This window comes from Montipora capricornis, chromosome 8, assembly GCF_036669925.1.
Source record: "Montipora capricornis isolate CH-2021 chromosome 8, ASM3666992v2, whole genome shotgun sequence".
In the NCBI taxonomy this organism is placed as follows: Eukaryota; Metazoa; Cnidaria; class Anthozoa; order Scleractinia; family Acroporidae; genus Montipora; species Montipora capricornis.
Genome location: NC_090890.1, coordinates 30,651,723 through 30,666,722, shown reverse-complemented (window position 1 = coordinate 30,666,722; position 15,000 = coordinate 30,651,723). Strand labels below are relative to the sequence as shown.

Genomic DNA, 15,000 nt, shown 5'->3' with positions numbered 1-15,000 from the left:
TTCATTTGTAAAAATTACGTAACTATAGGTTCCATAATAATATTTACTGTTAGTCATTAATAATATTATTGAAATTGCCCGATGAATGTGGTCAGTAAATTCTTGAACTCTATAATATTAATTTACATGTACTTCTATAAATCAGGGTTCCCACTCACCTTGAAGTGAGGGAAAACCAGGAAGTCAGGAAAGTTGGAAAATTTTTCAAAGGTCAGGGAATTTGAAAAAAGATCTCAAAAGTCAGGGAAAAGTCACTCTGGGAAATTTTATGTCTCTCATCTGGATAAATTTTCTTGATGTAAAACCACTCAAAACATGTTTCCTTGCTATCCACATGCTTTGTATGTTGGGCACAACAATGCAAAATTTACTGTCATTAAACTGACTGAATATTAAAATTACTGGTCTTTCTTGTCCTCAGATTTCTAGAAGATCGTAAAAGATTATGTCAGGAAAATTGCCTTTGGTCAGGGGAATTTTGTTTTCATGTTAGAGTGGGAACCCTGTAAATGGCTCTTGTAATTTTTGCTTAATATCATTATGAAGTAGTTAATAAAATTATTTACTTAAAAGTTATAAGTTAGTGTGACTGTTGAAATATTATAAGGATGTCATGGCTTTGATCAGTTAGCAACTTTGTTCCTGATTTTCATTTCAGCTTTGCTTTGGAAACTTTGAAACAGCAAGCCAAAGTTTTTTTATTTGTTTATAATGTCACTTTACAGGTAAGCCATTTGGTTCAACTAAACTTTCTGTGTTAACCTCAAGTGCACAGTTTTCTTCCCATTCTAAATTACTGCAAAATGGGGCATCAAATTACAGACAGCCAGTTTAAAAAAAAATGCTGTTTATTGTAGAAATAATTATAGTACAGTACAATGTCATGTTTGTGTTTTACAAACAGTACATTATAGAACAAATATAGGTATACAATAACTAGTGTACAAAGTATACAGTCAATTAAGTAAATATCATCTAAAATCAAATCAATACAAAGTGCAAATATGAGAAGCTAAAGTATTAAGATATATTGTTATTCAGACAGATAAATCAATATAGTCATTTTCTTCTGAAAGTCTTTGGAGTGGGACATTGTGGATTTAAATTTTAAAATCATTCTTGGATAGATGGTGGATTTCATGAGGTAAACTATTCCAAATTTTTACAGCATTTCTTTAAAAGGGTTTAATTTGTTTGTCAAGTCTTGCGGTCACGCAAAAACGCAGACTTCAGACTGTACTGTGCAGCCCGTGCAGACCAGGGGTAAAATATGGCATTACCCTCACTATTATTGAGAGCTAACCGTAAACATGCTAACCTGAATGTTATTTAGGCCTAATTAGGCTAACCAAATGTTATTTAGGCCTAATTAGGCTAACCAAATGTTATTTAGGCCTAATTCAGGCCAACCGAATTTTCATTTTACAGACGGTCTGCACAGTCTGCAGTCTGCGTTTATCAGTGTCCCCAAGTCTTGAGGGTTTAACAAAATAGTCACCTCTTGAAGATGACCTTGTTTTATATGAATGAATGCTTGCTTTAGAAATAAATAAATTAGCAATATTAGGAGGCGATAAGTTGTTAGATATGTCATGCATCAGAACAGCAACTGATTTAAAGTACAGAAAATCAAGAGGAAGAAAATGAGAAGAAAAAAGTAGAGTACAGCATGAGATTTGTATTCACCAAAGTACATCAGGCGGACGGCACGTTTTTGGAGAATAAGAATTAATTTTTGTTTCTATGAGTCTTGTTGGCTCGGCCCCACGTGACTATGGCATACAACAGATAAGGCTAGATCAGTGAGATGTATTATATGCAGTGTAAAGTACATTGTAGCTAGGGGCACAAAATGTCTTAATCTAGCAATAATGCCAATTACTGTACAGTTTTACTTATTTTTGAAGGTACATGTAAGTGGACATCATGATATTTCCATGAGAGATTTTCATCAATGATCAACACACCAAGATATTTCACATAATTCAGTTATCTTCTAAGGAAATATATGTGTTGGTATGATAATCAAATATTCTCCAGTTAACTTCGTAATTTAGTGTCTTTTGTCTAGGTCAGAAGATAACAAAGTTAGATTTCTTTATGTTTATAAAGATAGCTTATTGGCAGTTAACCAGTCATAAACATGAGAAACTTCAACATTAACTATGGTTTCAAGTGACTTATAATTTCTGTCAGCATATAGTATATGAGTGTCATCATGCAAAAAGATAGAGCATTTTTCAACTGAGTGTCGAAAGTAATTAGCAAATTGCTTTGGTTTATAATTACTTCACTCAGTGATTGGTTCAAAGTTCTCACGCTGCTTTTTCAACCAATCAGACGTGAAACCAAAACCAATCGTGGCTTGTGCGTGCACATTTTCCTGTGCTTGGTGTCAGCTAAGTGTATTTACTTCGAGTTTTGATTGGTTTACCGGATTGTCTTAGTCCTTTTTGATTGGCCAAAGTAATTATTTTGGTTATGGTTTTACGACACTTGATTTGAAACTTGTCCTAGAACTTCAGTTGGTTAGCACTATTAGATATATCATTTATATAAATCTAAAAAAAGCAGAAGTCTCAGTACCGACCCCTGAGGGACTTCTGACACAAATTGTTTCCTTTTTAAAAGTATTTTTAGCACCAATTTGTGTTGTTTGCTGACGGCCCAGTAAATATGAAGAAAACCATTCATTTATTATTCCTCACACTCCATAATGATGCAATTTACTTAGTAATATTCGCTGATCTACTGTGTCAAAGGCCTTTCTTATGTAGATCTATAAAAGTCCCACACAAGTACAATTCATTCATACATGTTAGTTTCAATTTGATTAATTATGTCTAAAAGTGCATGTTCGGTGGATCGTTTTTCGCGAAAACGTTAGTATGAATCATGAAGGATATTGTGTTGCTCAAGAAAAGATTTAAGACGGTAATACATCATTTTTTTTTTTTTCAAACAATTAACATACGGTTAAAAACAGAGAACAATGATATTGGTATATAATTTAATTAGATGGATCTGATATTTCGACCGTCATCACTTTAAATTGATATATTATTGGGGTTACTTTAGCAGGCTTAATTTTGGAAGGATATACGCCATTTTCGACTAATTTGTTTATGAGCAAGGATAAAGATTGGCTAATGATATGTTTAGCCGAACTTAGAATGCGAGTGGGAAAAGAATGTAGCCTGTGTGCTTTATTTATTGGGGTGGTCATTATCTCAAATTCTATCTCAGGGGCGAGACAGGGTTGAAAAAGAATGAACTAGCAATTAGTTCAACTTTGGTAAATACCCTGTGAATTGTTTAGGTGAATTTGGCATCTTAGAAGCCAAACTGAAAAATACTTACAGTATTCATTATGTCAGGAAAGTCAGAAGGATTGTGTGATACAGTACTTGATTGGTCCTAGGACATAATGGAAGGCACTTTTATCCTTATACAGGCTTTAATTGTTTTCTCTACCTAAGAGACTGTTGATGCCCTCCCGTATCATCTTAGTATCACTAAAATTTCCCTGAAAATACTTGTGGAAATACCTTTTCTTGCTAATTCGCTTGAGCATCAAAATTTTATTGCGGTAGATCATATAGGAGGCAGTTTCACCAGAATACTAAAGATTGTTTTTTACTTTTATCAATCTCCTGATTCCCTTTGTTATCCAAGGTTTTGCTAATCTCTTCAGGCGAGAGAGGTGTCGGCACATATTCAAAAAAGTAATTAGGAATAGCAGGATTAAAATCCAAATTTGCAAACTCGTTTTTTATCCTAGTTTCTATTATACCTATGAATATTAAAGTGAAAATCGAGCTCTTCTATTAAGTGGGTTTGGAAGTTTCTAAATTACACCTCAGGCTTCGGATATTGGTATGAAAAAGTGAGAAATTTGGAAAGGATGAAGGCTGCATGTGTTTTTTTAGCTGGAAAAAGCTATGTGGAGAATAATATTTACAACTGATTTCAGGTGTTAAAATCATCAGAGTAAATATATCTAAATCTTTGAAACTTGGTAGACAATCAAGGTATTGTGTTTGTAGAAAGGTTTGTATTAATAGCATTGTTGAACTAGCCATGAGAAGAAAAACCAGGAATGTTCTTTGTTACATTCAATGAGAGATATTCAGTGATGCATCTAAAACAGCTGATCAGTGGTGTGCTGACTGAATGGCATAATGACATTGATTAATTCAGAATGAATTATGCAAAATGCTTACCATGTAGCATGAAAATCTTGCAGGCTCATATGTTTGCGAATTTTGCGGATTGACCTAGATCCTGCAAAAAAATAGTTCCCACAATTAAAAACCAGCAAAATAAAATGTTTCAAAGATTTACTCCCTTCAGTCGAATTAAGAATGCCGTCTTTAATTCATAGACTTGTGCCACCTGGGTGATATACACTTAATGTGAACAAGAACATTACAGCTGTTATCAGTCACACGGGCCCCTCTACGATTCTTTTTTTCATTTTTCGGAACATAAGTGTGGGGGACGTCAATCAAATGTTTCGATGATGAATTAGACTGTCGCCAAGTGAACAGGACTATTGTCATGGAAACATATGATTGACGTCCACCCAAAATTTAGTTTTGAAAAGTGAAGAAAAGTCATTGAGGGGCATGTGTGACTGATAACTGCTGTGACATGATTTACCAAATTTGGACAAAGAAACCCAGGCTTTGATAGGAACTCCGTTTGCTAGGGACTCTGCAAATCGTTAAACTGGATCATGAAACAGTGTTTTGTTGTGCATGGTAGGGGTAGGCTTATTGTTTTATTTTGTTGTTACTCAGCTCCTTTTGCGCAGTAAGGTTTAACAGTGATATTGTATGTCTCTAATACGGTATGTGACTTAAGTGAACTTTGGCTCAACATACCGTGTAATAAAAGTTGAAAATGTTATTATCAGGCTAAGACAAAATTCTCTGCAAAGTTAGATTTAGAGTCACCTTAATATTTTTTAATTTTGAAGGGAGCTATGAATCTGTCCAAGATAATTTTTTTTAACTTTGCAGAAAGGTTTATCCTAGCGTGCTGGTCACTCTCCAGCGATAAAAGATGGGGGTCACCGAGTTCATTTTTGAGATATATGCGTTAAAGGGCAAAACATAGACTGTTTTTAGATGGATTTTTGTTGCCATGGTAACCCGTTACGTCACATTAACAAGTTCGTGTTGTTAAGCATCCACTGGTGTTTTATATGGCATCATAACATTACCATTAAGTGAAAAAGTTTGATAGATTCAATCCTTCCAAATAGAGCATTTTCATTCATGTGACCAGTAGCCATATTAGATTACCGATACAAAAGAAAGTTTTGGCATAAAAATACAGTTCAATTCCCGGAAGATTATCTTGGTACACCATCATGGCCGCCATTCCTTTGTTTTGGAACACCAACATGGCCCCTGTGACGTCATGTCTTTGAGCGTTTAGGGTGAAAATGGGCCTTTAAAATCACTTTCTGAAAGCTCAGGAAAGCGAACTACCATTTTCACACTAGAACGCGGTTTCAATTACACATGAGCAGAATATTATTTGCAGCAAAACACTTATTTGCAAGTCATGTCGTGGGCTCTTGGCCAATGAAAAGGAAGGAAAAGTACATTGAGTGATAAATGGCTTTGACAGCTTACAGTAATATTTCATTTACAATACAATTTAAAAAATTGAATCCCTGTCATGGTTTGGCCATAGCAAATCAAAGCAGTATTACTGTTGGCTCTTCACTGTGATAAAAAAAATGTTGATGAGATTTGTCATCTGCATCTGGAGATATTTAATACAAAGTAAAGTTCAGTGGCAACATATTCCTTGGGGCGGAATTTCAATAACAAAAGACATTCATGTAAATAACTGCATTTATAGGTTTTGAATGGCAAGTTCATTTATTAATAATTTCCCTTCAAAACAACAGTACAATGCAATCATGATGCCATCTATTTTATGATCTCATCTCCACCGTGAAAAAAAAACCCCATTGTACTCCCTATACACTCAGTCCGCTCAGCGAGCGACTCCACAGGAAAAAACGCATAGCACATGCATGCATATTATTTACCAAGGAGCCCTTGCTAATTGTAATCCACTTTATTCATGAGTTGTCTCACATGAGCCTTTGACTATCGGTTGTAGCCGAAGGTAATTCTTGTTGAACTGCCCATGCAGGCACTCGTTTGATCCTCGATTTCTTAGATTTTTTGCTTCAGCAAATCGTGTGCACTGAAGGTACTTTAATTTTTATATAGACAATCAATTGTGGTAATTGTTAATCAGTCGCTTAGGAACATTCAATTGAATCCAATAAGTCAATCAATAACCCATTGACCCCTGAGAATGACACTTCTTACTCTGTCTGACGCCAGACGATTTTACTCGTCAGTGGGAGGCGTCCTAGGGCGTTTGAGTTGTGAATAGGTTACACTCGGTCAAAAACTACATATGTTTTCTTTCCTTTTCTGTGCAGATATGATGTGAAAAATCGGTAGTTTGGATTACAATGGACACACCAGGTCCCCTGGCCAGCTCTAAGCAGAAGACAAATGGGGCCAAGCTGCGTCGACTTATTATTGATGGTGGAACAACTGTGCTGAGAAGAGCTTTTGACTCTCATCACTCACCTGCAAACTTAAAAGCTGACCTTAATGCCTGTTATTCCGTCCTTGACCAGCTTTTTCGTAGAAGAATACTCAATGGTCACCAGTGGGACAGGCTGTTTCCTGGCGGTGGAGCTCCTCCTGACTCCACCAAATTTGATATCACTCTGCTGTTCCTTCTTCTGACCAACATTTGCGCACTTACCCCTCCCCACACTGGATGGCATTGCAAGCCGCCTCCAAGTGACACTTCTCGTGAGGCAAACCTTGCTCGAATTAAGTTTTTTCGTAATCAGTTGTATGGGCACGTCACAACCACTGGCGTCGATGAACTGATGTTCAATGCTCTGTGGCAGGAAATCAGTGCCGTTCTAGTGTCTCTTGGGTTAAGTCAGGCAGAGATTGATCGATTGAAGGCAGAGCGGTGTGGAGAGGAGGATTATGTTGATGCCTTACGGGACTGGGCAGAGAGTGAAAGAGATCTCAAGACTCAACTTAATGAGGTGCGTCAGTGTCAGGACACAGTTCTGGAGAGTGTCAAGGAAAGCAATTCTATGATTCAAGACATTCATCAAATTGTTACTGAAAGCCGTGAGACACAACACAACACCAATCAGGAGGACAAAGTCCTGAAGAAACTTGCAAGGGTTGACACGGAACCTGATATCACAGATTATACAAAGAGATACTTGGAAGGAACTCGTGAGTCTTTCTTTGCTAAAATCAGCACGTGGTTGGATGATGCAAGTTCTGCAAATCGTGTCTTGGTGCTCAGCGGAAATGCAGGGATGGGGAAATCTGTCATCGCTGCTGAGATGTGTAAAAGAATGCACGAAGCTGGCAGATTGGCGGGAAGCCATTTTTGTCACCATGACAGAGCACGCCACAGGAATCCCAAGGTGATGATGCAGTCTTTAGCCTGTCATATGTCCTGCTGTCTTCCAGAGTACAAGAAAGCCCTTGTGGAACAGCTCTCGGGAAATCTGGGTGTAGAGATAAATGACATGGAAGTGAGGGAATTGTTTGATTTGCTTTTTTCAGAACCTCTGAACAAGGTAGCAGATCCAGGTCGTACATCTCTTGTGGTAATTGATGCTGTAGACGAAAGTGAATACCAAGGACGAAATGATCTTCTTGACGTGATTGCCAACTTGTTTAAGAATCTACCACTTTGGCTTCGATTTTTGGTGACAACGCGACCCGAAGTTAACATTTGGAACAGCCTCAAAGATTTGCAACCACTGCTACTCGAGCCAAAAGATGAAGAGAACTTGAAGGTCATTCGTTTTTACTTTGAACATAGTCTAAGCGATTTACTGGAATTTGAAAGGCGCGAGGTGGTCTTAGATCATCTCGTGCAAAAGTCAGAGGGAGTCTTCCTGTGTGCCACGTTTTTGGTAGATTTTATAAGGGCCAAGTGTTCAACTCTTCTCACATTGGAACAACTGGACGAGACCCTTCCGGCGGGCATCGCGTGTGTTTACCAGTCATATTTCCAACGACTCGAACAAGCCTTGTGTAAGGAAGTAAACATAACTGAAGAGCAATTTCTTTGTTTCCTGGGTGCGATTGCCGCTGCCAGGGAACCACTGCCATTGGGTTTTGTTCCTAAGTTGTTGTGCACGAACGTGTCGTCCTCGATTGTTGTGCGAAAGGCGAGCAACGCCATTGCCATTGTGTCATCACTTCTTCCTGTTCACGAAGACCGCATTCATTTCTTTCATAAATCAGTCAAGGACTGGTTGACAGACAAGTCACGCTACAGGCAGCACTGTTTCAGTGTGGAGGAAATGGAAGGCCATAAGATTCTTTGTACTCTTTGTTCTGAGGAGTTTGACGAGTTAAAGAGCAGAGGTATTTCCAACTTACAGTCTTTCACTGACACTTCAAGGTATGCCTTGGAACATGGTGTTCAGCACATGTTACAGTTAGACCAGGACATGAAATCTTGTAGCCTTGAACAAGGGGTTGGAAAATATGTGTCAGACCTAGAGCTTTTGTACGCAAAGCTTTGTGTGAACCTGCCAGGAGCCACGGAAGATATCGTTGGCGTAATGAAGCAGGGTGGTTTGAAGACGATATCTGCCGAGTGTTGTGACACCCTTTCTTCTTTAATGTTTATTTTAAAGAAGCACCGCGTAACCTTGCAGGAATATCCCTTTACTATTTTTCAGTGTTCGTTAAATGAGGGAAGTAGTAAGTTATCTTCTGACTCCCGCAAGCTTCTGGAGACCAAGTATTCCGATAAACCTCACATGGAGTTGTTAAAGAAAAATCACGCCCAAAGAGGTATTCAAGCTCGGTTTGTTTGTGGATCAAAAGTGGCTTGTTTGGATGTGTCCCCTAGCTTAGAGTACATGGTGTGTGAATGTCGCGATGGAAGCATTCAGTTTTGGTCACTTGCTTCAGGTAACCTCAAATGGAAACGCTATGTCAAACCAAAACAGTATGGTTACGGTGGTCCATTTAGAGTCATTTTAACTTCGCTTCAAGTGGGTGTTGGTTTTTATCGTTCTGTTGTATTTCATCCTATCAAGGATGTCATTTTGCCAGGAGTGCTAAACACTGCTTACTCCTTTAATGGAGACTTGAAGCCGCTTTTTCCTACCAGTAAGTGCAGTTTTTCTGTCTGTTCTATTTGCGGCGACGAGATGTTAACTGATTGTCCCGACGATGCAAAGTGTCTTACGATGTGGAATCTGAACGATGGCACGGAGATTGATCGTGTCTACAGAGATAAAGACATTTCTTCTTTTGCAATGTCCCAAGATGGAAAGCTCGTGGCAATTTCCCATTTAACACCCTCTATTTGTTTACTTGACCGGGAAAATGGTTTTTCGACTCTAGCAGAGGTACCTTTCATACGCGGTTTTGGAATGATTAGGTTTTCACCAGACAGTCGATTTCTTTTGTGTTCAAGTGGGTCCATTATAGACCAAATATTTCGTTTAAGCATGACTGACGGGCCCGAGCTTCTCTGTTTGATTCGCCCTGAGGGTCCTTGGACAAATTCATTTGAGTTAGAATCCCATAGAATCGGTGGTTTTTTGTTGGGCGATCCTCTGAGTATGGTTTCGCGCTATTATTCCGATGTAGTGCTTAACAGCCAATCTCTTTTAAGGAACCACATGTGTGAAGGTTACATTGAACTAGTTTATCGGAATGCACCAACGAAGAGCACAGAGTTCGAACTTGTCAGATGTCTCCGACTTTCGTTAACCGGTGAGAATGTTTATGCGCTAGTTTTGGTCAGACCACGCAGATTGCGAATTTTAGCTTGGGACGTTTTAAAGGGGGAACTTCAAGGACAAAAAGATTATGAGATTGACCATTTCTTTGATTTTGTAACTTTAAAAGAAGGCATTTTGATTTCAACTAATACCACACTTGAACTGTGGAACTTCGATTTGTCAGTCTGCACGCGACGATGGAGGTTTGCAGCAGATACTATCTTTCCTATTTCAGATGATCAGGTGGTATGCATAACACATGAAACGCGACAAGGGATCATTTTGAATACTGTTGGTGGAGATAATGTGGTAACATTTAAACTTCCTCCTGGGAGGTTGATTGCTTGCTACGGGGACCTCCAGCTGTTTGCCTCGCCTGGAATGGATCCAGAGTTCATTGAAATGAGGCAATTGGGTAAAACCGAACCATTGTGGCGTGCTCTCCAGGGTGCCAGTGTGTTGCATTTGAAGGGATCATTTTCCCCCAAGGGTCAATTTATTGCTGTTTTTGTCATGCGCAACACCTACATTCTCGATGCATTTTCTGGTAATGTGCGCCTCCAATTTGGTGATTTCACCGCTTGCCGTTGTGAATTCATCGGTGACGAGGAGTGTATTTTTCTGAAATCTGTTTATCGAAATGGCGGCCGCCTTGAGCTGTTCAACGTAAGGTCTGGAGATCTACTCGGTGTAAAGGATGTTGAATGGAACGTTGATATTTTCAGTCCTTGTCGTTTAGCAACTTGTCCTAGAATGGGTCTCATTGCCATTTGTTCAAGCAAGCAGTTCAACTTTGAAATTATCAAGGTGAAACACCCGAGAGAGGAGACACTCAACACGGAGACAAAAATGTAAGTTTGCAACGTCTCGTTTAAAAGCCAATCGTCGGTACTCAAGATGTTCTGTATGTACTTCATGCTTGCCCTCATATAGAGTACAAACCATTATCTATTGTGAAAGCTTCGAAGTGTGTTTTTGATTCCCATATACGTTGGTATGGGCTTACATGACTGGTTTGCTTGTGGACTTATTCTCGCACCATTAGCCAGTATCAAAAATACCATAATACTCTTTGTTTGTCCCTCCAAAATTTTGCATAAGCATTGTTTCCAGTTTCTCTTGGGACCATTGTAAGTCCCAACAGAAAATAAAAACAATGCTTATGCAAGTTTTTGGGTAGGGTCGTACCTCTTGTTGAACACCATAGGTAGCTTAAGGTAATTCCTTAATATTGCATTGCGCATCCCTACTGCGCTCGATTTTAATGTCAGCGCGCGCACATGAGCACGTGCGCGTACAAAACGTTAGAGATTTCCCTCAAACTAAGCCCCATAGCGAAATAAATGTCCTTTTCTCTCAAATGAGCACGGTGACCCCCGATTTTTTTTTCAGGTATTTGCTAAGAACAGTCTAATAAAGAACACATTTGAAGAAGAAAAAAAGTTTGATGGTAGAAGATGAATTGTTTTGGAAAACAGTTCCGTAGTGGGTGTATTTTGGCCAAGGCGACGACTTCAAGCTAACTACGGAACTGTCCCAAAGAGTGCACTATTCCCACAACAAGGCAATCAAAAACGGCGTAAATGAAGCTATGCTGCTTATGTGAATAAAAGGAGCTTTATTTTCAAAATAAAATTTCGTGTCTTTCAAGTAACCAAGACTTAATTCAGTATTAAGGTGATTTGAATTTTTAACGCGAAACCAGTAAAAATATCCCATTTTAAGGGCCTCTTAACACGAGCCCGGGTTGGACACCGACCCGGGTCAGTTCAGCGTCGAATATTGCGTTTACATGAGCCCGGGCTGGGTGAGGGTTGGGTCATTCCCGGCTGACCCGGGTCAGTTCCCTTTTCGCTGGGTTGAAAGGGCTGGTGACTACTTGTCAGTGAGGAAAATGGCGGACGAATAATCCAACCATCACAATCATCAATTTGTGTTAACGTTATCGGCCATTTTGGTACAGGCTGCGCATGGGCGAGAACGCTGAACCGTGAAAAAAGTGATGTTCAAACAATCCCGGGTCAGATACTCCAGTGTTTACATGAAGAAATTGAAGAAATTTCAACCCTTCTAGCCGGGTCAACCCGAGTCTTGAGAAGGGTTACCCGGCAAGGGGGGCTGACCCGGTTTGACTACTGTTTTCATGTAAACGCTTATAAACATTTGACTGCAAAAGAGTTACCCGCCGCGGTGATTCAACCCGGGGTAAAAAGCAACCCGGGCTCATGTAAAGAGGCCCTAAGAGCCTGCTGACGCGTAAACAAGCATGGTGACCCCATTTTTTTATTCCATTTTTCTTTATGTTCATATCATGAATGTTAATCATGCCAAGTTTCCAAAAAAGTTTGATAGTATCTAACAATTTCAAGGGAATTACCTTAAGCACAAGAAAGCACGAGTCGTCTTTGAGTCACGAGCGACAACCGGAAGTGAGAAGTTCTCCTAGTTAATTTCTCTTGGCACTACCACTTTTACATTACCAATCGATTCTAAGTATCTTTTCTCTATTAGAGACGATTAGATTAAGAGGCGTTTCAATTCCGGTTTCCATCCGTAGCTCAAAGAAAAACATGAAAATTCTGTGATTCCAACTAGTCTCGATATTTGTAGGAAAATGCAATTTGCAGCTTGACATTTTCCCGTTTGCGGAAAACGCGATGCTAAATTTCTCGATTGCGTTTGTTAAAAGATGCAATAAGCGGTAATTTTTGCACTACATATATTAAGCTTAAGTTTTCTATTCCAATCGAAAGTCTACTAAACATTTGACCAGTTTACCTTCCTTGAGTGAAAAGTTGAAAAAGAAGAATGGGTTGATTGATTTGTGTGTTTCTCCGCAGGTTCAAGCCTCATGAGTGAGTTTTCACGCGGAAGATCTAGAGAAAGACGAGGCCTGACCAATGAACCCGCGCAAGGGTAAACTCTCTGAAACGACACTCTGAACTCTGTGTCAGTTTGGCAGAGCTGTATAGTTTTCTTGATTTGTAGTAGATGAGCATGCATTTCCTTAACTTGGTTGCCATGACCTATTGAGTAACCGAGCAACTTTTTAGCAGACGACTAGTGCAACAGCATACACTATGTTGATCGAATTTAGTAAGTTACAGTGTTTTTACCATTTACTTCGCCGTCAATTGGCGACGGAAAAAGATACAATTATAGCTGTGCATAGATGTTTTATTCTTTTTTAACCGGTACATCTTAAAATGTATTTTTCACATTTTCGCACAAGAAATACTTTGCTATGTTTTCATGTATCACGTTTACCGCTGGAAAGTTTACAATTTTAAAATGTGATTAAGGACGGTGCCTAATTCAATTCAATATATTTTGCGCGGTCTATGGGGAATATGTGGGAAAAGCAGATCTTAACAAGTGTTATTGAAGTCCAAAAAGAAAATTGGGGGTAACCACGCATTTTTTAAAGATAATTAATGAACAATATTTGTAAAAAGCTTCAAAATACAAAGTAATGTTTGGCGTTTTTTTTACAAATTGAAACTTAATTATCGGAAAAATGCGTGGTTACCCCCAATTTTCTTTTTGGATACCAAACTGAGCACTTGCGAAGTTCTTCGTTCTCCGCATAGTTTTAAACCGCGCAAAAATATCCCTGTATTATTAAGCACCGCCGATAGCATTCTCGTCACCAGAGCCTCGGATCGACCCAAGGCTCTGGGAAACTCTATGTCGGAGAACATGCGCCGTACGGTTCTTATAGCCTCGTGCTAACATGAATGCACCAATTAGAGACGCTTTTGATTGTTCTTCGCAAAAACAAATGACAAGACACTGTTTCAGGGTTCCCCGGAGCTCTTCTCTCCCTCAGTCAAGAGAAGAGCTCTGGGGTCGAGAATGCGCCGATAGGAAATCCGAGTATCTGGAGATGCGCAGAACGTATGCGCAATAACAATATTAGGCACCATCCTTAAAGGGGCACTGTCATGAGCTGCGCATGCTCGAGTTTGTTTGCTCTTGAGCCCTCGGAAAATTCTAGCCGCCATCATGGATTCACGCGTGGGTCACGTATATTCGCCGGAGTTTCTCCTTTGTCGACCATGGCCCTCTCCAGTGGACACCATTTTGAATTTGTCGATTCAACTTGAAAAAAGTTAATTTAACACTTTTCAAGTTTTCACAAGACGCTAGCGCATGCGCTTCACGTGACAGTGACAGTTTCCCTTTAAGTGGTAGGTGTAAACGGCTGTATGTAAAGTTACACTTGTTTACTCGATTCGGCTTTTTTAAGCCTGCAATAAGGGCATTCAGTTACAGAGATATCCATTGTATTAACTCCAATCACATCATACGTTAAGTAAACGGATGAAAGTGTTACCAAGGGTAACTAGACTAATTTAGGCAGTTATAGTGGGTTTTAATAGCTGAGCACGACTGTCAAACGGTAAGGAGGTGAATAAGTACTGAGATATGAGCGAGATATCGTTAAGTTTAATCATTGGTGATAGGGAGTACCTTAGATTTTTTAAAAATGTACAATTGAGAATTTCCTTTGGTAATTTTTCTTGCCAACCGTCCGTAGCAATATATATCTCTTTTAGGCTTAATATTGCGATTGTTTGTGTAATTGTTATGTTTAGTTCATGTTTTCTTGCTGAGGCAGCTGATACAGTGTTTTCAGAGGCTGCTAATTTCAACCATTAATAACATGAGTGACAAATTACTCCTTAATTTGGCTCGAAATTTCAGCGATAATTTATAATTTCACACGTGAAATTACGATGTTGCCGTGGCAACATTTCTTACAGTGCCAAAATGGCGTCTTATGAACGTAATTTTTCACTCATGATATTAATAGCTGATCAAATGGTATACTCGTGAAATTAGGGAATAATTTCACTTGCGTTGTGTCCAAAATCAAATTATTTACTTTTGGACAAAACGCGCGTGACATTATTCCCTAATTTCTGTTAAGAATAACTTTTAAGAATCCCAACTGGCCGGATTTACTAGTGGAATAGAGAAATTGAACCAGGGACTACCAGAATCAAATTCAACGAGTGGTCGAACGGATCTCAGTGAACTCGAGATCTCCGGATCCGGGGCGCGCTAACCACTGGGGCCGCACCCCCCCCCCCCCCCCTTCGCCCCCTCCATACTACATTATCCTTGAATTCGAAGATGCTCATATTGATAACGTAAGAAAA

The 15,000-nt window shown here is 39.2% G+C and overlaps 1 protein-coding gene across 2 annotated transcripts in view; it reads left to right on the top strand.

The window, feature by feature from the left end:
• The window catches only part of LOC138059970 (uncharacterized), a 20,222-nt gene extending 5,302 nt beyond the window's left edge, over positions 1-14,920 (top strand). The window contains exons 2-5 of one of the 2 annotated variants that reach the window (XM_068905634.1): positions 659-725; positions 3,676-3,725; positions 6,476-10,686; positions 12,676-14,920. In XM_068905634.1, coding sequence (XP_068761735.1) covers positions 6,509-10,686; positions 12,676-12,694 — 4,197 coding nt within the window. In that variant the 5' untranslated portion in view covers positions 659-725; positions 3,676-3,725; positions 6,476-6,508 and the 3' untranslated portion in view covers positions 12,695-14,920. The remainder of the gene's footprint in view (positions 1-658; positions 726-3,675; positions 3,726-6,475; positions 10,687-12,675) is intronic. The other variant, XM_068905633.1, reaches the window with a different exon arrangement.
• The last annotated feature ends 80 nt before the right edge of the window (positions 14,921-15,000 follow it).